Below are 27,262 nucleotides of genomic sequence, written 5' to 3'. Positions count from 1 at the left end.
GTAACTTAATCTCTCAGTCAATCTGTCAAACATTCAGTCAGTGACATTTGTGTTTATTGGGCTGCAGTCGAGCCAAAACAACACATTTGCTGAGGACTATTTTTAGTTGTTGCAGATTTGAGGTCCTGGTGACATGAGCACAGTGGTGTATGTGGGAATTAATCAAAATACAGCATAATTAACACTTTCATTATTGATGTGTTTTGGACAATAGAAGTCTTTAGCACAGAGAGTAAACTATACCATGCTGTGAAAATACACACAGTAATAATTAGCATTTATTTATCAGAGCAGTTAGTAAGCTCAGTTTTATTCATTACATGTGTTGAACATGATGAAAAAAGGCAACGTACAATGACTTGATTCAGGTCAGAGGAGGCTGGTCGTCATGGGTAAGGTTGGAAGGAGGATGTCTCCTGTGTTTTAGAGTCACATGATTTGTTGAGCCTCCTCTCTAATACATTTTGCAATCACATAGTAACTATACCTATGCATTAACTACCGTTCTGTATGTGTACATGACTCATACAGCAGACAGATGTCATTAGTCAGGAACATGTACATAGAGATGTTCAAACTAACAACCAATTTTCATTATTGTGGTGAGAACAATGAAAAAAAACAATATAAGGTCTGCTGGATGTTTGTTGCAGATCCTGGATGAATCTTTTATTGTTTATACAACTATCTAGTCGAGCCACTGCTGCTAAACAGCAACAGCAATCACAGCACTACACACCCTATTAGAGCAAAGGCACTGAGGAAAGAGTGGGGCCACAGACCTGTAATGAAGCCAATCGGGTGACTTACCGACACAGGTTCACAGTGGGAACACTCAGAGACGCTGTGCAACAGTAACATATGGCTGACCAGAGAGGAGAGCAGGCTAACGGTTACCAAATGACTCCCAGCTCCTCTCCGGGGCGTACTGTCATGCCTCACATGGCCAGCTTCACCAGTCTTCCCACAAACATCAGCCATCATGAATAATGCTTACCCCTGTCCTCCCCCCAAATCCCTGAGGACAATCCCTTCCAGCTTTAATGGTCTAAAGCTGTAATGTGTAAGTGTGTATTCTCCTTGAGTGTATATACACTATAGATTTTCACACAAGGTGAGTGATGGGTGCTTGAATAATGCATAGAGGAGGGCATGGAACAGCCACAGGCCACGTGATCCAGGAATTTTAAAAAACAAATTTACCAGAGAAACGTCTCACCCCTTGAAATCCTTCAAACTGAGACTCATGTAGGTTCAAGACAAATGCAAACTTCTAAAGGAAATGTTGCTTTTCTCTTGCAGGTCAAAAGCCTTTTCTTAAAAGGATTCCACAGAATCTGATGGGGCACATTGGGCTGAGGTTCATGCAATTTTTCTGAAGGTAACATCATGCATAGTGGGTTAGGGTTGCTGAAAGAGCTCTTCAATTCTCGGTGCAATCTCTCAGGTCATTTTGGAAGAAGAATGTGGTGACCGTTATGAAAAGAAATCATTCCACTACCAATTTACCTTCCCTTGCTTTCAAATCAACCAACCAGGAAGAAAGATTTCATCAGCACATCACAAGCTCCTCTGACACCTCTTTTAAAATATTACCTATTTCCTGAAAGAAAAATCAAAGGCCTCTCAAGGACAGACTTCAATAGCAGAAAAAACCTTGTTTACATCGCTCAACAGATACATTGTCTCAAGACTGTATTTGTATGCTGTGCAGTGGCACGTCTGTAGCTACCTGCTGGTTATCACTGGCAGATGGTCGCTCATTATTTTTCTATATGGCTTTCAGGAGTTGCACATTGCATGTATTTCACATATAGTTCGTGCCATTCGACATGGACAAAAGGGCCTGCTTGGAAAAAGACCTCCCAGAGCTTGGTATAAAAGATTTCCATGACCATATCTTTGCTCTGCTGTGGCGAGTGAACACCTCCAAAAGACAAGAACTGTCCAAAGGATTGATCAGTGCCATCTTTTTTTTAGACTGACTCCAAATCTCCTGTCATCACAGAGAATCCTGCTCATTTAACAAATCTAACACCCGGGCCACACCAGCTAAAGTTGCTACGAGGAATGGCTTCATGTCGCAGATGTATTTCCTTGTATAAATGTAGTCCTAGGTACTCAAATAAATACCAGTACTATACAGAAGGAATCCGTGCATCGTCCGTTCCTGCAAATATTTCACAATAAAAGCCTTTTAAAACTCATAAAATCTTTATGCGGATCCAAATCAGGCGGCAGATCCAGGGTTTTCTTTTCACTTTCTTTAAAGGGGACATAGCATGCAAATTCCACTTTGTTAGTGCTTCTACAGGTTAATGTGGGTATCTGGCATGTCTACCAACCCCAAAACTCTGGGGAAAAAAACACTCGCGCGTTTTGTTATAGTTCCTCTAAGTCAGAAACGTCATGCTTGAGCGACTCGATTGCGCTTCCTGGGTATTGTGTCGTAACAAGGAACTGGAAGTCTCCCTACATGGCCTTGGCCCCCCCCCCCCCCCCCCCCCCCCCCCGTCCCCCCACACTCGTTACTTCCGGGTTTACACCGGAGGTAGCGAGGCTGAGAGGCAGCGCAGCGCCGTTCCCAAGCACGCAGCCGGGCTGTTCACACGGGACGAGCATTTCTCCGCTGGTCAGCCCGCGATTCACTCACATGTGGCATTTGTCTGGATCGTTGGGACTGGGAGGCTGCAGCAGCTGCTCGGGAGCGACCGCTCGCTCTCCCGTGCGTGAGCTGGAATTTGTGTCAGCGCCACACAGCCAGCAGTGTGGAAGACTTCCGCAGTGTACAGCGCTACTGTAACCCCCGAACCCCGACATTCAACGGGTACAACAACAAGCGGAGAAAGCAGAATCGCGGGCTGACCTTATATATACAGTCTATGGGGCTGACCAGCGCGGAGAAATGCTCGTCCCGTGTGAACAGCCAGGCGGCTGCGCGCTTGAGAACGGCGCTGCGCTGCCTCGCAGCGGTCTTCCACACTGCCAGCTGTGTGGAAGACTTCCGCAGTGTTCAGCTCTACTGTACGCCGGGGTACAGTAGTTACGCCGGGGTACAGTAGTTACGCCGGGGTACACCGGACGCGGAAGCGCCGCTGCGAGGCAGCGCAGCGCCGTTCTCCAGCACGCAGCCGCCTGGCTGTTCACACGGGACGAGCATTTCTCCGCTGGTCAGCCCCATAGACTGTATATATAAGGTCAGCCCGCGATTCTGCTTTCTCCGCTTGTTGTTGTACCCGTTGAATGTCGGGGTTCGGGGGTAAATGATGGTCTTCATAGCCCCCCCCCCCCCCCCCCACCCCTCTCTTTCTCTCTCTGTCTGTCTGCTTGTGTGCTTGTAGTGGATGGGCAGAGGGGGACATTTAATTATGTGATTGGGAAAATTAAAACTCCAGGACAACAAGGGGAATACAAAGTATGGGATGCATATTTGATAATTTATATCATATAAAATATGTAATTTATATCGTTTAAAATCATGGGGGGAGAGGGGGGAGGGGGGAGCTGGCTCATTAGCATTTAAAGGAACAGGCACTCAAAACAGGTCACTCTGTGGAGGGCTGTTTTATACAGGGTAAAAAGGGTGCTGTTTTAAATGATCCTTGTGGTATTTTGACCAAAGTATGTTACAGACATTTCATTAAGACCCCAAGGAACCATATCAACTTGTGGTAAAATGGGCATGCTATGTCCCCTTTAAGACTGCGATATAGGGTGTTAACTATAAGAGTGTGCAACTGTTGGGCCTTGGCAGAGGTATGCGCTCTACTGAGAGTAAATATCATCTGTTGATCATGTTCAACATCTTTAGGTATGTACAACAACAGCGATAGTGTCAGTTTATTGCATGTCAATTGCATGAGTTGATTTGAGTCCTAATATCTGTCTGTTCATCAATTTGTGTTCAGAAAATCAGATCGTGTGACTAATTCCTGGTGAAACGCAGCTCAAGAATGTGAAAAAAAAAATGTCTGAAACTACGTAGATACTCAGCATCAGCCCCGATCATCCATCTTGACAGTTCCACTTAATGCTCTGCAAATCTTTCTTCTTTGAGTCCCAAAAACTTTTTTTTCCTTTCACCTCCATCCTGTGTGTGTAAAAGTGTGCATGTCGGTTATTTTTCCCTAAACCTTCGAAATTGTCATTCACAAAATGTAATTTCATACTATATTCCACTTGGTTTGTTTTTCGTAACAGCAGTGACACTGCTGCAAACTTGGTCCTAACCTTTTGCACAAAATTTCTGAATTTTGCTACAAGTCCCGAAACATATTGACTGTTTTCAGTGTCCAAAGTACAATCTAGGATGATGACGAAAAAAGATTTAGCCATATTTCACAGTTGCCAAAATATACCCTAATTCCCACAGTGTATAGTGACCTTAGCATAGTATCATTTGCTAATTAGCTCTAAACCATAAGTACGTCTGAGGCTTTGAGAAATGTCATCACATTTGCCAATATGTGGTCATAAACCAAATTTAAATTTTGACCTGATGATGACACTAAAAAAGTAAAGGGATGATCCAAGTTGTTACAATTCATCCTCTGTGGATCATTAATGTCGGAACAAAATGTCAGGGCAGTCAGTCCAGTAGTTGCTCAGATATTTCAGGCGGGACTAAAATGGAGGACAAAGGCATTGTCATCTCTAGAGTCCCGCTGCTATTGTGGCATGGGTAAGCGTCAGATATCTTAAATGCCAGATGATACAAAGGCCTCTTAGACAAAACGCTCCTTTCTTGTGTTCCAGACACACCTCAGAGCTGTGTCACAGCACTGGAAGATGAATTGCCCTCAGGGTTTTACAGAGGAAACCAGAAGTGAACGCAGTGTGATGTCAGAAGTTTGGGGCCTGCTGACCATCTGTAATGATCGGAGGCAAGCAGGCTACCCTAATTGCAACGGCTCATCTCCAGTTTAATCAAAATTCAGGGAGCTCGTCTATAATCAAGTGCAATTAATCTGCTAATATCCCCCCAGTGTTGTAATAATGGAGACATTACCAGGGCTCATCTGTGGTGACTGCGCCTCGGTTGTTTGCTCGGTGGCATTTTCTACAGCGCGAGGTGCTGAATGCTTTTTGACAGGTATTTTTCAGCATTCATATCTCCAAAGTCGATTTATATAAACTACTGTCATCTCCCATAAGAGCAGCTCGCGCAACACAAATTTCTCGATGCTAAACAGGCTTCCAATCCTCAATGAGATAGTGCATGTAAATTACCCCATCCTATTTTCCAAACAGTATTGACTGTGACAAAAAAGGCACAAGATCATACACGGGAACATTTGTACATCAGCTGCAGAAAACAGCTTTAACTTATGATGATGGAAAGGATGCGAGCGAGAGCGGGTGTCAAATAAAACCCGTATTCCCTTTCACCAGAATAATAAGTAGATAACGGCGTCGTCTATTTATGCTGAGAGGACATATGAGGGTGTGTTTCCTTGCAGCTTGATTGGAAAATCACATACAGGCCATCGACCTGAACATACAGTGAGAGCTGCAGGTTTCTCCAGACCCCCCACTCACGCTGATTGGCTGGGGGGAGGGAGGGGGGCTCTGTACCATTTTCATTTCACAGTTTGTGATAAATGGGCAAAAGGAGGGGCTCCAGAGTCCAACTGGCAGAGAGTAGCGAAATGTGCTATTCGTTACGCCTTGAAGTCGAGCTCTGTGCTTAAAATTAACACAAACACGAGCAAAAATACAAAATGCAAAGGTTACTGGTTATCTTTGTAGAACGCCAGAGTTGTCAATGGGAGGCAGAGTGAGGATTCAGCATAAATCAGCACCGAGGTGCACTCTGAGCCCTGCCCACATTCTTGACTGCTGCTGACTTTCAAGCATTCATAATAGATGAAATCTGTCTTTTATAATTTAACAGAAAAAGGAAACATGCCTTGATAGTGATTTACAGAAGACAGAGCAGGTCCAATTTATTCCAATATGTGATGGGTTTACTGGTAGAAAAGGAATTACTGCACAGATACACGCCAGGACATTTCTCTTAGTGTTATTCACATTGACATTCATCGATGTTTTGCAAAGTATTCAATCAAAAACTCGCCTGCAGGGCTAAATAAAAGTCAATTAATCCAGGTTTCTATAGCAACCTCTCTCGAAAAAACAACAACTTCCAACTTGTATTTTTGCAGACCGCTGTTCTGTTGACACGGCATTTCAAGGGATTTTACAGATCGCTACTTTGTAGAAGAAAGACAATTAAATGGATTGAACTTTTGAGCAAAAATCATACACTAGAGAAGAAGAAGGAGAAGCTCTATCTTCCAGAGAAAATGATTTCACTTCAGAGAGTTGTGGAGAACATACAGCATTTCCCATCATATAGTCTGGGGTACTGGAAGGATTTTGGTACTACTTTATTAGTTTTTCTTTTTTGAACTGTGTAGTCCATTCCCTTCCAGGTGAAGGATTCACACCAGCACAGGCAAATGATGACAGTGTGCTGCACGGTCACATGTGGCTACACTGAACCATATTCTCTCTGAGGCAGGTGAAAACAAGTTCTGAGTGAATTTGCGCAGCGAGATCCTGCCCACAGGGTGTGCCTTACCATCTCAGAATATGCTGCTTGAAGTGACACTGAAGGAATCCACTGGCAGCCGATTTTATTTGTCTAAAAAGATTGGATGTGACGGCCCCAAAACTCTATTGGAATATACAGTGCATTTAAATCTATACTAAGCCGTTTGAAATATGAGGCATGACCTTCGCCTCCTTAAGACCAATATGGAGGAGATCAATGATTCCATAAATCTGCACAAGCGAGCCAACAAGGAAGATCAAGGCAGAATAAATAACAATAACACAAATGAACCATGTAACCTCTTTGAAAGGGGGGGGTCACAGCGAGGGTATAGTTCACTGGATATGTCAGCAAATACACCAGGAAGGTGGTGAGAACACTATCCCCTGTGGAAACAGGACAGAAAAACAGCTGTGTGCACAGAATAAAGCCACTCAATGCACAGCAATTTATACCCAGCTCACATTCATTTTTAATGAAGTATAATAAGTCACAGCGCCAGAGCAGAAATGCAATCCCCAGCCCAGATGATCTAACAACACTAGACCTTTCTCACAGAGCATATCGTCTGACAGTGCAGGAGTGTTTTCAACACCTCTGAAAAAACAGACATATAACCAAGGTGTCTGTGTCTGTCTGGTAATAACAGGACAGAGAAAAAAGAAAGAAAAAAAACCCTGCTCCTCATAACTTACCAAACCACGCAGCAATGTGGCCGGATGCTTCAAAATCGGTGTCCTTCTTCCCAATGTTGGTCATTTTTTATTTATGAAATTGAGCATCACAGGTTGGTTTTTGATAGAGCAGAATGAAATATCAAGCAAGTCTACATGCTGCCGGAGTGAAAAACCTGCATTTGAAAAAGGTGCCCAGCACTTTGCTGGTCAGGGTCCCTGCTGAGTGAGCTGTAAAGGAGACAGTGATGAAATGTAAAGAGGGAACAGGAAATACCTTTAACTGTGACGCTCCCTGTGCTGCTCGCCACGCCAAACTGGTTTCTCGCCACACAAGTGTAGAGGCCTGCATCGGATTTGGTTGCGTTCCATACCCGAAGGTTCCCGTTTTCCAGAATGGAGACCCTGTAGTTAGAATCAAATCAAATAAATACTTGTAACAGAAAGATTCAAGTATGCATACAGTGTAAAAGTGTAACTAGGTGGCATGGGACTGATTTAGCAGCAAAATGCCTAATACAGAGCAGAGAACATTTCTCAGTGTCTCTAATTAAGTCATGGGTCTTTGCAGATGAGAACAATGTGGAATGTGATTGTATTTTCAGGGATGATTAATTCAGCACATGACTTCCAAGATATCTAGGACAACAGTGGATTCGTGCCCTTTATACAATGACCACAAGTGCTTAAAAAAAAAGGTCAAAAGGCCTGAACCAACCTTGACATTTTCTAAATAACAAGCAAAAATGGAAAGTGTGCCCTTGAAACCAAGGCACTGTGGGAAATCAAGGGTGGACTGCGCATCAAAGTATGCTGAATTTTAATTATCTGAAATGCTCTGCTGAATCCGCAGACTGTAAATATGAAACAGCGTCAGCCTGATTGTGAGTGGAGAAAATGATGTGTGGCCGGTAAATTGCTCCGTTCATCTATGGATGAGTTCACCACTGAGTCAAAGGAGTCACAGTGAGCACCCACCGTTAAATGGTACGGAGCGTTTTAGAGATTCAAGCAACCAAAGAATTAACTAAAGGGAAGATATTTTTTTCTTCAATTACAGTTCTTTATTCACCCACAAAAACACAGGCACATACGTTGTATTGCAGACGTAGGGAAGCACGTGCACGAACACTTAAAGCTGCTCTGGTGGGCATTTTTAGAACCCTAACCCTCAAGGTGATAAAACCACAAATACTAATAACAAAACTTATAAGATATTCATACATCATATAGCTAATCGTGTTGGTTTGGTAATTGTGTTGGAGGCCCACAACTTGACGGTTTAGTCCAACTCTTTTTCTGAAACAATGGGCCAGAGTCTGGTTCAGGCAAATTCTCTGATAAGTCCACTATTCGCTCCCTGTTTGGACAAAGTTAGTGATGACCTCATCGATATATGGAGCATTTAGCAGCTAAAGAGCCTTATATTCTCATTAGGGGTTGGTAGAGACCAAAACAGAGCCACAAGGAGATTTAATAGTTTACATTCATGATGTGACCAGAAATGCATCTACAAAGAAGTGCTAGAGGTGCTCCAGGTCTGCAGCATGATTAAATACTCGAGGTAACTGCTTGAGTATGAGATTTACAGCCATCCAGCTGACAGATCACTGGTTACTCCTTTAACCCCTGTTCTCAGTGCAAAGCACAAATTAAAGCATACTGTCGCTACTTTTTTCTGATTTTTCCGATACAACTGTATTTACTGAAAGCACAGGGGCAAAAATGTCACTCCCTCAAATCACATGAAGCTTCCTCCACTGCTTTCAAATTGATTGAGCTGCTAGTGGACAGTGAATGGATGATGCAGTCCGAGCTCAAACAGAGGAGTTCAACAGTCCAGGTGGAAGTCTCAATGTCACATGGTGCAGAAAACAGTTCATCAGTTTTCACTGTTATGTTATGTGAGCAAAGCATTTTCCTGTTTGCACCAGTAATGCGTTTAACTGGGTCTGCTTGAGAAATGTGGCTGATTCAGTCTGACACAGTGTTATATTCTCCCAGTGCTTCCCTGCCCTCATCAAGTCTTTTTCAAGTGGTGGAAGTGATAAGAAAGTGCAGAGACAGTACAAGGAAATCTGCTTTTAAAACCACATGGTGCTGCTGAGTGGGGACTTCTTGGTTTATATGAGGCTGAGATTTAAAAAAAAAAAAGAAGTGCTGAATGCAAAGTTGCCAACAACGACCATCAGTTACATGAGGGGCAAATCGCTGTGTGGGATGGCCCACAGTTAATGACATAAAACCTGGAGGCAAATCAATTTTCAGAAAATGGCCCATTTAATGGCACCACAGTCCTACAACAGACCATAACCCTGAGCAGAGTAAGCACAATTAAAACAACCACTATACGTTAATTACATTGCATCGCTGGTGCTCTGTGTATACAGCAGAGGTTGTCTGATGAATCACATTGTCTACAGGAGAATGTGAATGTAATGGTTTTTCGTTACTGTAAGCCTTTATCTTTTCTTAGTATTATTATTTTTACCACATACGCAGTTCAGAGTGACAATAAGTTGAGGGCACACCTCTGCCAAGGTCAAGCGGTCCTGTGCATGTCAATATTATCTGGATCTGCACCAAATTGTACAAATGCATTGATGGCAACCGCATAAATATATATATTTGTACACCATGTCCTGAGAGACTGACAAAAATGACTAACAATTGAATGGATGGATTCTTCCCTGGCCAATGCTACCAAGTTTGGTAATTTTTTGCATCATCCTGCCGACAAATAAAGACACAAACACGTCGACATGGGTGGAGACATAACCTCCTAGGTGGAGGTAGTTAACTGGTATTATCAAAGTGAAAACAAATGGGAAGACCTATTTCAACAAGAACAAGCTCTGACCCAGTTCAAGTCAGACAGCACAAGCCGCGCAGCAATACCTCAACATAACTAAATACCTGCATTTGTGCACCGTGTATCGTATATCCACAATCCCCTTATCCCCAGGGACAAAATAGCTGTCATGTGACTTGCGGGCCAGGCATCTTGAACGAGGAAGCTCTGCAGAGAGCGAACAAGTGGTGTTGCACATGAGCACAATAGCTCTTAGAGAGAGTTAAATCCTCTGCAGCCCGCCTGTGGAGCCAAGACAGTTCTCTGCAGTTCACTGCACTGTCTACCTTCTTTGTACCTTCATGTGAAGACTGCGGAGGCACTTCCATTTCACCTACGCTACAGAAAGAGGAGCAGACCGGGCGTCAGCGTGAGTTTTCATCATTTTAGTCTGAAGCTAATGGAAGAGCAGATGAGGTCGAACACAGCAGAAGTCAACTGAGGCATGGCAGTGGTGAATAAGAGATGGAGGCGTACTATTAACAAATTTCAGTTTTGCTCCTGTCTTCCCTGCCACAGCCCAGACAACATGTCTGCGCGGTGTGCCCATTATGTGAGGAGACATTTCCCACCTCCATCCCGGGAAGTCGGCAGAGGGGCAGGTATCAATAATTCACAGGTGAGATGAACACAAGTGCCACTCCTTTCATCCGTGCCTCACACGGCTTTAATGGACATGGCAATAATTCCCCTAAAAGGAGGCAATTATTTTGAACACAGCGAGATGGCCAAATGCACTCGTGTAATCCTAAAAAACACAGGTGTGTATTTTGGGTGAGATCAAGCCTCTGAGGACGGGCGGCTGTGCAGCGTTGATCCTCTCGCTCTGTGACAAGATGAAAGAGACAAATAACATCAGTCACAGAGCAGCTATCACGGGCACTGTGAAGTGGAAATCGCAGGAAAGAGCCTAGTCCAAAGTAAAAGCCTGTTTTTTTGTTATTTCCTTACATTCTCTTTGAGACACTGTTAACAGATGCAGACATTGCCTTTTTGTAAGCTTCCTCACAATCAAAAAGCCACTTGAAAGCCTGTTTTGATGTTTCATTCAGACATATTTTGTCTTTGATCTGTTTGATAAATTCTACATTGTGAGAGGAAACTGTCACAATCCAAATAATGAGTCACGAAAAAAAAAAAAAGGCAAGAAAATTGTGCGTTGAGAGCAGCGGCTTTGAACTAAGTGTGGGCCCAGGATGTGGAGCGACTTTCTAATGGCAGCAGCGGGAGCCTCGCGCTCAAATAGTGAAATGTTAGCTCTCTTTCTACATACACACACGAACCGGCTGATGCCGTCGAAGAATAGGGGGGCACTCATAAAAATTCAACATGCAAACAATATGCGTAATCATAGATCAGGTTCTGATTTGAGGGTTCTAAACAGGGCCGTTCATGAATACTCAGCGACTGTCAGCTGGCTGATTGGTAGCATGCCTGCAGGGTGGAAGCGTGTATGCGTCTCTACTTAATTAATAGGGTAAATAAAACGGCTTGTGAAAACAGGGGTTAAGATTCTATCAGTGGAATTACTCAGCCATGCGACCACAGGAAGAGAGATCGTGACAAGCTTATGGTGATTTCGCCAAATAATTAGTCTCAGCTAAGGCTTTCTATACACAAAGATTATTGCCTCAGTGCACAGACAGCTCAACTCACCACTGCAGCAGACACTCACTTCCAAAGACCAGTTCACTAAATGGGAGAGGCAAGTGTGAAAAATGTAGTGCTGGGGATGTGTTTGATATTGTGCTTGCCCGCCGCTGTAAGCTCACAGATAAGGTGAGGTGTGTGTATGTGCATGTTACTATTTCCGATCCACACTGACCATCATCGACCTACCTGCAGGTGATGTTTCTAATCATAATTGTATCAAAACGTCGGTGTTGCTGCTAACAGCGCTGGAGGCGAGGGGCTGTAATGTGGCGAGCTTGCGGAGAAAGAGGCGAGGTCACCACATCCTCTGATTCGGGACAAGGGGTGGGCCTCGACTTCAGGTGTAGATCTATGCTCTTGACTGCTTTAAAAACCCTGAAGTGCTGCGGGGGGAGGGGCCGCCTGAGATAAATTGAAAGGCTGTCCCTCCTGAGGTTCCCCACAGTGCGCTGCGCTGGAGAGAAACGGCCTTGTCAGCGGCATAAATCAAGCCCAGCTGTGCGGCGTAGACCCATGACGCTAAAACCTGCCAAGCGCAATGCCACTGCAGTCGAACCTCTCAGATGCCGTTATGCAGCATTATGACTAAACAAATGCGCCTGCAATTTCCTTGTGTAGTTGTCAATACGAAGGGTAACGGGCAATTAGAGACAACAAAGCATAGGGTCTTTTGCTGTTGTTCTTCTAGAAAACAAAGTGATTGGCTGACGCTGGTGAAATACGGACACCTGGGCATTTACTTTTTGACAATTCTCCAATATAGGTGTAATTGATATTGATTTTTGCTGTACACAGACCTGTACCATTGACTCTCACCTTGTCACATGGATCATTAGCCGCAGCAAATGATCAGAGCTATACCGCATGGCCTTATGATCGGCTATGATTAGCTGATTTGAAATTTGAATGCTGTTACAGAGTTAACCAACTCAAACCATTCATTACAACTGTATCAATATTCAGCTACATTAGCGTAGCTGTATTCAGATGATTCCTTTTAATGTCTATTTTACAGTCAATTAGTCCACCAATTACAATACCCTGGCATTTCACGGGGAGCTGCTATAGGTCAAAATCTCCCCAGAAAAAAAAGACTGTTGTCAATGAAAATATTAGCATGTTGACATTAGCAACTAGCTAAAACCACCATAGGTTCTTAGTACAACAGTAGAGGTGCTAGCTTTGGCTGTAGACTTAGCATGTACCAAAGGTGATTAAAGTTGCTTAACTACATGTCTGCTGTGTATCCATCCAAACTAAATGCCTAACTCTAACCCTAGACCTAATTCTAACTCTAACCTTGACCCTAAAACCAAGTCTTAACCCCCAAACAGTCCATTAAAGGGGGGTCACAAAGTAAGGACCAGCCAAAAGGTCCTCACTCCTTAGGTTGTAGGCTGGTCCTCAAGGTGACAAGGTGAAAACAATGCCAGCCCTGCTGTGATGGATGGTAAAAAGCTATGTCAAGACACTTTGTATTATATTATATGTATTAATATTACAGTTAGTCCTGACCTGGTAACTATAACAATTAATTTACTAAAACTGTGTAGACAGGAAGCTTCAGGAACTAGATGCACACGTCTAAAAGTGGAACTAAATAAATGACTGCAGTTTCATAAAACTGTATAAGACAAGATGATTCCCTTTAAATCAGACTGCTGATGTCTTATTGCAGAGTGAGCACCCGATGTGTTGGGTGGGTTAGGTTCAAAGTTTGCAGAGAAAAGAAAGAAAGAAAAGGAAAAAATTTGCTTTACATTTGTTTGTTTGTTCAGTGTGATCACACAGAAGATTCCTAGCAGCCAAAATAAGAAGTACAAATCACTCCCTCAGTGTGAGAAGTTATTAGGGAGCTCACTTACAGTTTACTCCACCAGTCTTTGAGTGGTGAGAAACTACCGCACCTTGTGGACAATTACCATCAACCATGTAGAAAATGCCTGTCTGACAGGGATCTTTGGGCGGCATTAATCAAAGCTCAACAACAACTTAACAAGTGCCTTTTGAGACGAATGTTGAGCTCTTGCTTCAAGACAGCACAAATGATTAGAAATGATTGACAGAATATATGCGTTCATTCTCCCAGAATCAACAAAGGCCACCTCTGCAGCACGGATCAGGTTCATGTGCCGTTTCCGTCTATTTGGCCACACTACCAGTGGAGTAAGTTGCAGGCGATACTTGAAATGACTTTCCTTTTGGTTCATTGTGTATTGACACTTGTCTCCAAGGCACCAGCCAGCACTAAAGCCTCCTTGGCAATATGGTTGTTTTATAAAAACACGGCCAGGGGACAGGGGTGCTGGGCCCCGACGCACGTATTAATCTCTTACTCTATGAAATGCACACTACCACGACTGCTTCAGTGTGTCTCCAGTGTGTATTTCCATAATGTAAGCAGAGAAATGACAAGTTCTTCCCGGTAGCCCTAACAGCTAGGATGTATTACTTTTTTTGTAATATTATTATTATTTTTTATGATAGGTACAGCCAGCATTATACACTCTGTTACTGCATTATAATATGAACAGTCCATGGTACAGTTTGTTAGACCATTTGAATATTGGATTTTCCATTCCAGGAATTGGGCGCCAGATTTATTTTGTAAATAAAAAGAAAGGTTTAACCTCAATATTCATAATGCTGAGATAAATGAAATTAAATGAACAACACATTTTGTTATCTGGTCTCACTTCAACAATAAAGTGAAAAAGTGCTCAGGATGACATAATGTCCCGAGGCATGAAGATATTGTTATGCCTATAATGAGAAAATAAGCATAAAAAATTGTTTTTCTCCCTCTCCCTCCCTCACACTCTCACACACACACACACACACACACACACACACAAAGACGCACACACACACGCACGCATGCACACTGAAACACACACACAGTCTGCTGTCTAAGGACCTTGGTGCAAATGAACCCTCTCAGAATTAATGTTATGTAAATGTGCATTTTTTATAGGAAGGTGTCTTAATGAAGCAGGCTGATTGAGAACATCTTAACTCCCGTCTGTGGAACATGATGTGATTGTGTTGGTAATTGCATTGCGCTGAGAGGGAATTTATCGGCCTGGACCACACAGGGGCTTGTGTATGTACTTCCAGAAGGATTCCTTTAATCACAAATTGCTCTCCTGGTTTATTCCCCTTCCGGAGATATTCATCTCTTCCGATGTGCTGAGGTATCCCTTCAGGAATAAAGAGCACACACATGTTCCACAGGAAATTGTCAGAGGAACCAAGATGGATTACTCATGCTGCGCTGGCGGATTCTCACTTTGAAAAATGATATCTGCTACAGTCTTGCAGATAAAAATAATCCTGGCAAGCAGTACATGGGATGCGGACGAGTAAAGAGGGTTCTGACCTAATCTCAGCAAACATCTCAGAATTCACTTTATCTCTGGTCTGAGATTTATTTGAGTTGAGACAGTCAGCACTAGATTCTTTCAGAAACAGGTTTTACAACCCACTCCCCTCCTCCTGCTCCTGAGAAGGAAAAACTGATAATTAAGCAAACGTAGAGTCTGACTGATGGGAAATTTATAGCAGCACGTGATGTGAAGTCTTAATGGATTGAAGGATATAGCCTGTCTGTGAGTGATGCAGTGGGAGAGGCACAGCCAAAATAGCTGGAAGGTGAATTGATCTGCTAATCATTTTGATGGTCTCTAAATACAACAGCAAAATCAATTAATGCCTCTGATCATGACCTGACAAGCAAAGGTCAATGTACTGTAAAGTCAGTCCATCAGCAGTCGGTCCTTCAACATGGGGCACTATAGGACCAGAAGGACAGAGGCATCAGACACATGGTAAAATACAAAATTTAGAATTTAATCGAATTAAATCTTTCAACTTTTTAAACCTATTGGTTACTGATTTATCAAAAAATCAAGAGAATGCATACACACCCTTTAGGCCATTTGAGAAAATAAAGTTACTATATTGTATTTCAAAACCAGACGTATAGCCTAATAATCAACTGACCACTAATCAGTTTCTGTACAGTTTACTGTTTAAAATTATGTTGGTAAACATTTTTTTCACCTGGCGCTAGCAAGCTAATTAAACTATTTCAGCATCAGCACTTTGATTAAAGTATTGGCTCTGGTTGAATTAGTAACGATTCAAAGTTACTTTAAAAAACGAGCCAAATATACACAAGAGCCCTGTATCATATTGTGCCACAAAACTGAAAATGAAACTAACGAGTTACTGGCGAAGTAGCCTATGCTGGTTCGTTACGCTCTGATCACATGACTCCCTTACGGAACAAAACAACTGGCATCAGCCTCGGCTACCAGTGTAGAACGCAACATGGATAATGAAGTAAAAGCATTCCTAACCCTGTTTTGTTTTGCTGTTCTTGGTCCATGTAAATACAATCCCTGCTCTTACTTTTGCCATTGCTCTTTCTTTCTGTAAAGTGTAAAACGCCATGTGCATACCCAGTGTATGTGTATGTGTTAAAGGGGACATGGATTCAAATCTGTTAAGGAGCAAAAATTCTCATGTGGACAGATATCATTTTAGTTTGAAAATACTTTTCAAAATTGTATGGACGTAGATTAAGAATTCAAGTCATAGACATGGAAATAAATTAGCACTCTTCTTGTACTGTAGTGTAGAGCTAGTTAATCTCAGTATTATACGTATGACGAGGAAAACTGTAATATCAGATAGATAATCTATCCTAAAATAAAAAAACGTTTAGCTTGGTAATATGTTTGGTTGTCGAGTGTCGAGATACCTCAAATGTGTTGTGTTGTATCTTTGTTGTGTTGGACTCACAACTATATTAGGAACGATCCACATTTGATCACATCATGTAAGACGGATGTTATTGCCATGTCTGAACATGGCTTTAGACGACGTCGTGACTCATAACATCTTGGAATTCTAAAACCTCTTTCACAAATCTTTGAACTAATCCATATTTTAAAAATCTACCAGAATTTATTGCATAAAATAAAACACAAAATCTAATTTTGGTAGGTGAAATAAATGCCAATCTCCTATTGCCCAATACAGGCACATACCTATAATGCATCCCTGAAACTCCACAGAAAGCAATGTGAATCATGGATGGGCTAGTTGTTTATCTAATCTAAATTTATCTGATGATCACATCACGTCAGACACACACGGTGCATTCCCCTCATCCCCTGCTTAGAGCCACAAATATCAAACTAGTGATTCGTATTCATCTGAAGTGAAGTGACATTTTGGGCACAATAAGCCAAGGCTTGGATACATCATGAAAAAGGACAAGGAAGGAGAAAAGCTACTGTTATGAAACTTTTGAATATTGCTAGGATATAATCAAACCATTTTAGGTCATCTGAGTAAACCAGTTAGTTGTAGCTGCTCTGGGATGTTCATATGAGTCCTTCTTGGCATAAGTTGGCAATTCTGAATGCCATAGTCATGAATGAATAATACAAATATCATCCTCATTAAAACACACTATTACTTTGATTTGTAAACAAGCTGTTACCCAAACTTCCCTCCAAAAGAAATTTAGGACTTGGTCCCTGCCCTCTGAGGTTTGAACCAAGGGGGGGGGCTCTAACTCTAAGACATGTTTGTATAAATACAACGTTTAATCTGCTATGCGCATGTGTGTGCTCATAGGCACCTCTGAACAGTGTGTTGTCTGCCGCTGTCAGGATCAGCAAAGCCTTAATCCTCAGTTTGCTCCCATTCCTGGCGAGGGGGGGACTCCCTCATGTGGCTTTTCTTTAAGCAACGGCCTGGGTGGAGAGGTGTAGGCAAAGACAAAATGAAAAGCGCCAGTCAGCTGTCCACAGCAGCCTTGTCAGGTCATAAACCTTTCCTCAAGGCAAAGTAATGAAATAAGCCCTTCTGGGCACATTAGCTCTCAGTATCCAGGCCTGGCACGGCACACTCACACCGCTAACCTCCGCAAAGAGTCAGGGCTCCACTTCACAAGCAGATGTTCAATTAGAGGCAAATGAGGTAAGCAGAGATCTGATGAGAAAGTGTGAAGTGACATTTACATGTGATAAACAATGATTTTAATAAGTATAACAGCATGCAGCCAAAGAATGAGGCGACTGAAATAGCAACACAGGGCCATCCGCTCGCTCAGATCATTTAATCAGCACCTTTATTAATACACCTGTTTCCATACAGAGCTTATTAATTCCAAGTCCTCATAAAATTAAGCCCAGAGACATTTGACGAGACTCTAATTAAAATCCCCTTGAAACAGAACAAAGGCATCTTGGAAAGATAGGGAGATATGCGATAAGTAAATTAATGCAAAGTTGGCTGCTGTGCCTCCTCTGCAGTTTTTGGTGCTCTCCTGACACTGGTTCTTTCTGGAGTGTGCCTGGCAGAGCAGATGGGCCTATAAATGGAGATCACTCTGCGAGACATCTCTTCATTTACGTGACATCCATGCTTATTTGCTCTGCCAGCATAGGAGGGACATATATAATATGCAAGAGGGACAGTTGTACCAGTGGCTCGTGATTACACACAGAATCTGGCCAATCCAGCGGCGGCTCCATCTCCATAGACTAATGGACTGATCAACATACACGACACATACAGCAAGCCTCCTGCGTCTTGTTGTGAGCCACTCAAACATCTGTCGTGTTAAGCTCACACCTACAGCTCCGGTATTAACAGACAGCACTTAAGGCTGTAAACACACCTAGCAGATTATTTGAAAAGTGCTCCAGGCAACTGAGTCAGGGCCACATCCTGCGATGGTAATTTATCACGCTGACTGATTCATATGGCACGCTCGCTACTTCAATGTCTGTGTCAATAGTTTGGCAAAAGTAAAAAGCAGAATTAAAGAGGCCTGAAAGTGAGCGTCTGAGCTCAATTCAGGACGAGTGATAAAATAAGAAATACGGGAGGAGGCAGGGGCTGACGATCGAGCCAATTCCTCACCGGCTTTTGATTTCTCAAAGTAAATTGTGCCCATTTTGAAACCATTGGCCCATTAGTGTGTCAAGCGGCACGGATGTGACCATTTTGAGGTTTGATAGTGTTTTCTTTATGACATGGGTAAGTGTCATTTTGACATATTAAAACGTGAAATCATTCCGCAATGAGAGATGAAGCTGAAAGAATGACGGCTGTTGTTATTTCATCAACTTTTAGGTGGGGTTGGATCGACAAAAAACAAGTCTTTAAGCCTTGTCTCTGCTTTATTTGTGTTTCAGGTAGATTTACAAATGCTATAAGAAGATGAAGACACAATTTATTCTATGTTAATCTGGAAATCACATATCCAACATGAAACTTCTCTGGATATTATGTTGCAGATATTTTTCACTCATTCTAAGCATTTTTCCCACTTTTCCCACTTTAACAATGTGGTTAATACCCACATAGAATAGCGTTACGCATTCTTTGTAGCATATACAATCTTTTTTATTTTCAATTTTAAGTTTGTTTATAGTGTGACGTCAGAATTGCTAAGGCCTAAAAGTGTTGAGTTAGCCAACTGTGAGCAGCAGCAGTTTCTGAAAGCTCCTGCGAAATGCGTGGAGGAAATGAATTCCTGATGAGTGGAAATCATCGGATGACATCTTTACTACAGGGACAGGCCAAGGACAAATTCATCACTCAACCAGCCAAGAATCACCAGTGTCACAGATGACACAGAGAGACTGGAAAAAAACAAAAAAACACAACAATTGAAAACACGGTGTAAGAGAAAAAAACTAAACTATAACTCAAAGAAAAATGGACTCTGACCACGTCCAAGAGCCAGGACGTAGGAGACTGATAAAACCACTGATTTATACTCTGTATATATTACTGTATATAATATTTCATGTTTCACTTTTTTATGAGAGAAAAGGATAAGGACTGTCTACTCTTTGGACTAATGCTACTTCTACAGGATCCGGAAATGTTTCTGTTTTTCGAAAAACAAGTTCTGGAAAATGGGAGATCACCTTAGAGTCAGGGTCATCTTATATAAGGGCCCATGTCATCGGCCTACTTGGGCCTCCTAAGGTACAAAAGACACAGTCCACATTGCATGCTGAAAGGCGACAAGTATAGATAGAATAGGTACTGGTCAGAATTACCTCGTAAAATACGGTCAATGTACTGTTAAGTATCGAAGGAAACACCAAATTCTTACAAGTGAAAAATATCCAAAACCTTCAGTTGTATTGCAGCCTCATGGGTCCAAATCAGGTAAAACAAACACACCCTGACCAGGAAACCTTTTATTATCCAAATCATTTTTGTGATGCATTGTGTCCAAACTGCAGCCGCCCCTCTGACCAGTGACACCAAGACCAAGACAATCCTGACATCTGGTCAGAAGACGGTGGCGTAAACTCTTTTAGTCCTGACTCTTCAAATTGTAGCAGTAGATGGTGAGTATAATTCATTTTATTTCATATGACAGGTGACATTGGTGGAAGAAATAGTATTGCGTGGCCCCAAGATATGAATCTGTTCTTTACTGACAACACCAGGAGAACTGAACTTTGCTTCCACCACAGTGTTGCCTTGCTCAGAGTCAGTGCATACAGTGTAATACTAAAGCTCTTTATAGAGGCAACATTGTGTGATCAAGTGAAACATTTCACCTTTCATCCAAGGCTTCTTTGTGTTGTCTGTACGGAACAGATTCGTATATTGCGGCCACGTAACACTAAAATGTGGCCACGAGTTATTAATCTCATTCACGCGACTTGAAAATGCTTCATAAAAGGGCAATCGTTAAAATCCAACAATGAAAGAACCGCACAATAAAACATGAACACGAAGTTGGAAAACCACACGGTAGAGGACTAGACCTTTTCCAGTTTGAACGTATAACTTTTTAAAGGTGTCCTCAGAGACGGCAGATCTTATGTCCACAGGAGGAGTGCTCCATAGTGTCGGAGCCACGGCTTCAACTGCACTATCACATTTTGTTTTGAATTAAATGTGAGGGACAACTAGTAAGCCCTGGTCAGTGGACCTGTAGTGACCTGCTGGCACCAGTAGCAGCAGGTCAGAGCTGTGCACATGTGGCTGACCATGGAGTGCTCTATAGGTTGGAATGGACTTTAAAAAGGAATCCTCAATATAATTGGAATCCAATGTGAAGGTTATAGGGTGTGGGTCATCTTGCAGGATCCTTGCGAAAGTGTTCTCGACCATTTTAGATGCTCCAGAGACGACCTGGTGAGGCAGGTGAAGAGGAAGTCGAGTGGTGGAGTCTGGATCATACATTAAAGTATAAATGATCATCTTCAGTTCAGGTTGTAATGCAACTGGCTTCAGTTTTACACTATTTTTTATGGGACAGATAAGAACGGGTTAAGTATCTGATGTGTTGCTTGAAATGCATCGCTCGAACAAAACGACACCAAGATTTACAAGAGTAAATTAATCAGCTAGAGAAAGAAATACCAACACACTGAGAAGAAGTGATGCTATCTGCCACGTCGGTTGAATTTGACTCTAAAAACCAGTGAAGAAGTGAGGTGTTCTCCTACAAGATAATCGTTTCTGTCTTATCATTTCACAACCAACCCAACCAATAAAGCCTATTTTTGATCAGAGGCCAAGCAGGACACTGAGACGACGGTTGCTGTGAGGACTCTTGGCAGCAATGAGCATTAAGAAAAAAAGAAAAGAAGTAGATGTGAATGCATCAGGACCTATCTTATGCTTAATGAAAAAAGGTGATAAAATATGTGGCTCTAACTTCTTCACTTCAAATTGATCATTTCAACCTTTCTCTCTCTTTTTCATATATTCAGTAAGAATCACACACCAATCACCACATAGAGCTGTATTTCTATTCTAATTTAAAATCCAGGAGGAGCAAACTGTATTAATTTACGATGTCTGCATTTCAACAGTTTTACACTACTCTTCCTCTACGTTTCTCCTCCATGTGCTGTGGGACTGCACGACTGTAGTTGTTTTGAAACCGCTAATCTGGGGTAAGAAAAGGAGGTGAAAAAACTTTGAACAGTTGTTACCTTGGCAACAAGCCTCCTGTACTCAGCTTGTTCAAAGATGTCACTCAAACAGTTACACTCCCAAGTGCACAGTGACTGCGACGGCTAACACCGGTGCAGCGTTTCACACAGTTCCCAGTTTCAGTGGGTTTGTAACAGCAGTAGTTTCCGCCTTAATCGAATAGGGAATGTAGATAAAGTACTCTCATCGAATAATACATTCTTTTGGATTCAAGAATTATTAAGAAGAAGAGTCCTTCTGCAGCCGCAGGTGCAGAACGCACAAAAGCCATTTTTCAGTTTCCGTACGGCCATTTGGGGGCGAAGTAAAAAAAGAAGATCTGAGAATATTATCTAATAGTTTTTTCTGTGTGATGCTGACTAGAGTGCGACCCGGGACAAATGTTCTGTCTGAAAGCAACCAAGGCTGAGAGAGAATTAACAGAGCCAGACCAGAACCCGACAGGCATTGTGTCTTGTGTCCAAATCCAAACACTTTTGCTGATTACAGGGATGAGCAGGGTAAAAGATGGCAGCCCTGCCAACATGACCGAACTCGACCCGAAGCCGAATGTCATAACGACATTTTTGTCCGGACCTGGCCTGACTTGGCCCGCTTGGGTTGGGTGTCCACACTCAGACCCAGAACTGCCTCATATAAAATGTTACTAGTGAAAGAGCTAACAGCTGGTCATGAGTTATTCATGAGTTATTAATGAATCGGAAATTCGCTTTGATAAATATCATTATACGATAAAGTAAGCAATTATTTTCAATTAGTTTGCATATTTGGGATGTTCAATGAATAAAATCAATACATCAAACAAATTTCAAATAGATTGTACATTGGTGTTATGCACTTAGCCACACAGCATGAGCCCAAATGGCATTCTGACTGGGCAGCAGTTTGCCAGGTACATTTTGTTCTTGGAGTACAGTCTCCTCTCAGCAATTATAATAAACATAAAGGACTCGATTCTGCCTCCCCAGGAATCCAGCCAACAGCAGGGTTCATAATTTCCCCCCATTCTAAACACCTTATTTGAAAAATATGATGCATAACCCAGGGAGAAAAAAGTCACACATTATAATAACCGAATTTTCTTTTTTAGCATTTTTTGAATTCATTTATTCTGGGTGTGTGACCTTTAAGATTGTGCTTACGCAAAGGAATTGCCATGGATACCTGGGGCATGCTGAACTTGTGACTGTCATCAACAACATAAAACTAAAGCATTTTACCCTCTCGTGTTTTTTATCCTACAGTATGCACCAAAACAAACGACTGAGCAACATGTATCTGCTGTGCAATTGAGGAAACACTGCAGCATCAGAGCGCCTGAAAACAAGACGGGGGGGGGGGGGGGGGGGGGGATTTGTCGCAGCCACACCCAAACACCTTCTTCAAGGGATTGAAAAGATCCAGCGCAAATATTTGCATGACTGCCAAAGCCGATGGAGATAAACACTCAAGGTCCTGAGCATTTGAGTGAGGAGGGAACAACATGGGGAAGTCAGCACATCCCGTGGTGGCTCATGAGAGGACAGCTGATTGAGAACGTCTGGCGTGAGCGGCCTAACAAACTTGATTTCTTTGTGCCAGTGACATATTGAAATGGCGTGTTTTTTTTTAGGCTGCTCTCCCTGGCTGGCACGGCACACTTACACACTCATCAGCAAGACCTGCTCTGCTCTGCGCTCTCAGCTGCTTTGTTCCAGCTGATGTCATCTAAACCTCGTCCCTGCAGGGTTGTCTGGGGTAGATAAGACATCCCCTCCCTCCACTGGCCTCCTGCAGGAAAAAAGAAAACGAGGGGCTGCTGCTATGAAGATGGATTACACAGCTGGTGACACTAGTTCCCTTCCTGCTGAAGCCACGGTGGAGTGCTAACGCAATTAAGGCAATTAATCTTCGACAAAAGGGGTTCACAGCTACCTCCTATAGATTTACACCTTTCCGTACAGGTGCATAACCAAACAGACATGCTCAGACATGCATGCATCCAAACCGCGTACACGCATACAAATGCTTTAGCTGTTTCTTGACTTCATATATATATATATATATATATATGCAAAAAAAAATCAATTAAAATTAACAAGCAAGAAACTTTTGCTTTTGCTGATCACACAGTTGATGTGTGAGACCAGGATGTTATTTGTTCCATCATTCCGAAGTCTTATGGTTTCAGCAAGATGAGACGATTCACTCTCATAGAACTACAGGCAGGATGGCTGTTATAGGGCGGACGTATAAAGACAACTGTTCTAATGATGTCCACAGCAGATGCTGAACATTTGTATTGTGTGGCCTGCAACACGGGGGTGTATGTGCCGATGTCACAGATGAGAGTGAAAAGGGAGACAATAATAAAGAGAGTAAGGGGGGAGCTGTAATAAGCTCATTTAAAGGATCTGCTGTGTGTTTTGTAACTCTGTAAACAGTCACTCCACTTAGTAACTGGCAGTACATTCCAGCATCATGGCAAAGAAAAATAGAAGATTCTCTTTCTTCTTCGTTTTGGAGAAGCAGCACAGATGGTCAGAGCCAAATATAATTTATTGAGATCAAATAGAAGCATTTTAACATATTTCTGAACATCAAACAGACTTTCACAACCACCAAGATAAAGACAGTGTTGAAGAAATCCATCTACTAATTGACCATAATCAAAAAACTCTTTATTCACCAGCAGTAAATCAAACCTTCAAGTTACAGCCGCAACAAAAACAGTTATATTTGATTCCTGAATCATTCGTTAATTGTCAAAGCAGCTGGTCATAATGTGATTTATAATTGAGGGAGAACACCGCAGGACAAGTTCCACAAAGCATCCACACCGGTAAGCGCTGCCATTCCATTCCTCACTTTGGGAAGGACGTCGAGACAAATGTGAAATCAATCTGAACCGTGAATTCAAAACAACAGGGTCAAAATGATCTGGGCACGGTGAGGTTGAAAAAGTGTGATGGGAGCGGCGCAGGGCAAGTGAAGGGCACCAGCAGCGAAACCACTATGCAAATTCCCCCGCCACTTTGTTTGACAAGCAACAACACTGCTTTGTATATATGCAAAGCCTGGCAAGACACTGTGCACACAGGTCTGCTAGAGCCGAGTCATGCTAGAGTGGTGACACCCGATGGCTGACCCCTGTCTGCCACGAGGCCACTGGGCCAGTCTGCACACGCACACACCGACACACACACAATCACTGACAAAAGTTCCCACATGTGGCACATCTCTTATCTCAGGGGTCAAACGTGGCAGGACCATACGATTGCTCCTGAAAAACTTGTGTCAGAAGTTGAAGTATTTCATTTCTGGAGCCTTTGAAACCTACTTCATTAGCACTTTGGATTTGCTGAGTCTCTTTGGCCACCACTAAACAGCAGGAGGGAAAACGTGGCAAATCCCATTAACCATTACTCAGTTTGATTCCATGCTGCCTTTCCTCTCAGCTGTTCTGTGAGTGCTCTCACCACATCTGAGGACTGCATCATGAAAATCTCTCTACGGACGAACAGAAGTCAAACTACACTGGCTGGGGCCTTCGGGTGAACCTTAATACACTGTGGTTGAGCTATACTAAGAATATAGTAGATAGAAAACCGATCATCTCAGTCCAATTTCAATATACTGAAAGATACTCTGAAAGTCTACAAATAGTGTGACAACTGAAAGCAATGGCTTCTTGTGCAACATTTATTTTGATGAATTAGAAAAAAATCATACCACTGGGCTGCTTCGGGTCTATTGTCTTTGGGTTTCACTCCTTCTGGATCTAAAATCTTGAACCAATCTAATTTTGAAACCAATCAAGTTTTGAAACTATAAACCTCACACAGACGTAACCAGACCTGCAGTCGACAAATACCAATCATGTCCTCCTACAAGGAAACTATTCTGTGTGGTTGTTTCTTCAAAATGTCCCGATACTTGTGATAATATGGTGTTGATGAGCCAAAGTATTGAGTATTATATTATTTGTGAAACTTTAAATATATAAAGTATAATGTTCTGATATTCTCCCTGTAAAATGACACATGGCACAAAATTATGACTGTATTCTCTTAAATGTATGTTCCCCTGAAATATAACCACTTCACTCTCGAAATCTGAGCCTTTTCTTTAACATGGCCCTGATACTCAGATGTATTTGTCAGTCTACAATTCAAACGTGAACAAGATGCTGCATCTGGAAAGAGCATGTGTTGCTCAGCATAGAGACGTTACTGTATTGACACATATGAACGGGACCTTCGGGGATCGGTGCATGGCTCAAAGCAATCAGAGCACATGCAGGTAAAAGTCCCGCAGTCCTCACAGTGTGGCACAAAGCAGAACAAAATGTGTAAAAGGTGATACCTGTTATTGTCTCGGAGTGGTTCGCTGCCCTTCCGCCAAGAGATCCCACCCCAAGGAGACATCTTCGGCCTGCACTCGATGAGCACATCTCCTCCTACCTTCACCAGCGTCTGGCTCCTCAGTTGATTGTGAGAGAAATCTGGGGCAACGGCTGAGACAAGAGCAGCATATTAAAGCCAGCGTTGGTAAAAGCCTCACATCTCCTAGCCTCAAAAATTTACTAATTTACCTCTGTTCATTTATCTGATATCAAATTTATGTCATTTTCCAAATGTTCAAAACTCAAAATAGGATCATAAATACCGTACAGTGCATTATCGCCATGGTTAATTAAAAGAAACCAGATTACATTATTTGCAATTTGAAAAATGAGAAATGAGGAATCTAAGTAGTGAAACCTGCAGTTGATGTAGAGGAGTTGATGTGGAGATCAGTGTAACTTATTATTATTCTCAGTTAGACTTCATGTGATTCTTTGATTCATTTTCAAAGCAGGGACGGTAATATTTTCTTCTTTAGTGTTTCACCGAGTGATTATTCCAAAGTAATAACTTTCACTGACTGGAAGCCACTCGAGACAGATCTACGGCCTTTTCAAAAAAAGTGTGACTTTGTGATTCAGTAAGCCGACGTTCTCTTTTTGAATCCCGCCCCCTGGAGTCTGAGTTCTCCGTTCCCCTCAGTCGCAGTGAGACCGATCAGGACGAGACGTGTTGGAGGTTGAACAGTGAGAGCTGCTGCCAGCCCAGAGTGGAGAGTGACAGGCTTGACAGGGCAGATGGGCGAGGCTGGTGAGCAGAGCAGCTCTGGCATACATCACTGTCAGCCGGACGCGTTCCTCTTATAATTAATGCCTTTCAATTAGTGGCCAATAACAGAGGGGCCGGAGGTCACCTGCCACCGCTGAGCACAGGAGGAAGACGGAGGAAACTTGAAAACAAACACGGACAAACGCGTGCACACGGACACGTGCACGGACAGCGGGCGCCCACCAGGGCAGCTGTGGCTCGGGAGGTAGAACGGTTCGATCCCAGTCCACCATTCTGTGTGCCGAAGTGTCCTTGGGCAAGATACTGAATTGTCCCTGACAGCTGTGCAAGCAGTGTGTGATTGTTGTGTGATAGAGAAAGTGCTGCCTGTATGAATGTGTGTGTGTGTGTGTGAATGAGTGAATGGCAAAACTGTCCA

General features: G+C 42.6%; 1 protein-coding gene across 3 annotated transcripts in view; it reads right to left on the bottom strand.

Moving 5' to 3' along the window:
- The window catches only part of cntn4 (contactin 4), a 153,836-nt gene that overhangs the window by 14,711 nt on the left and 111,863 nt on the right, over window positions 1-27,262 (bottom strand). For all 3 annotated transcript variants that reach the window (XM_034585918.1, XM_034585917.1, XM_034585919.1), the window contains exons 11-12: window positions 26,075-26,225; window positions 7,508-7,635 (exon numbers count right to left, since the gene is read on the bottom strand). In XM_034585918.1, coding sequence (XP_034441809.1) covers window positions 7,508-7,635; window positions 26,075-26,225 — 279 coding nt within the window. The remainder of the gene's footprint in view (window positions 1-7,507; window positions 7,636-26,074; window positions 26,226-27,262) is intronic.

The sequence above is a fragment of the Hippoglossus hippoglossus genome, chromosome 5 (assembly GCF_009819705.1).
Source record: "Hippoglossus hippoglossus isolate fHipHip1 chromosome 5, fHipHip1.pri, whole genome shotgun sequence".
Classification (NCBI taxonomy): domain Eukaryota; kingdom Metazoa; phylum Chordata; class Actinopteri; order Pleuronectiformes; family Pleuronectidae; genus Hippoglossus; species Hippoglossus hippoglossus.
Note: the sequence above shows the minus strand (reverse complement) of the source record. Positions and strands in the feature narration are given on the sequence as shown.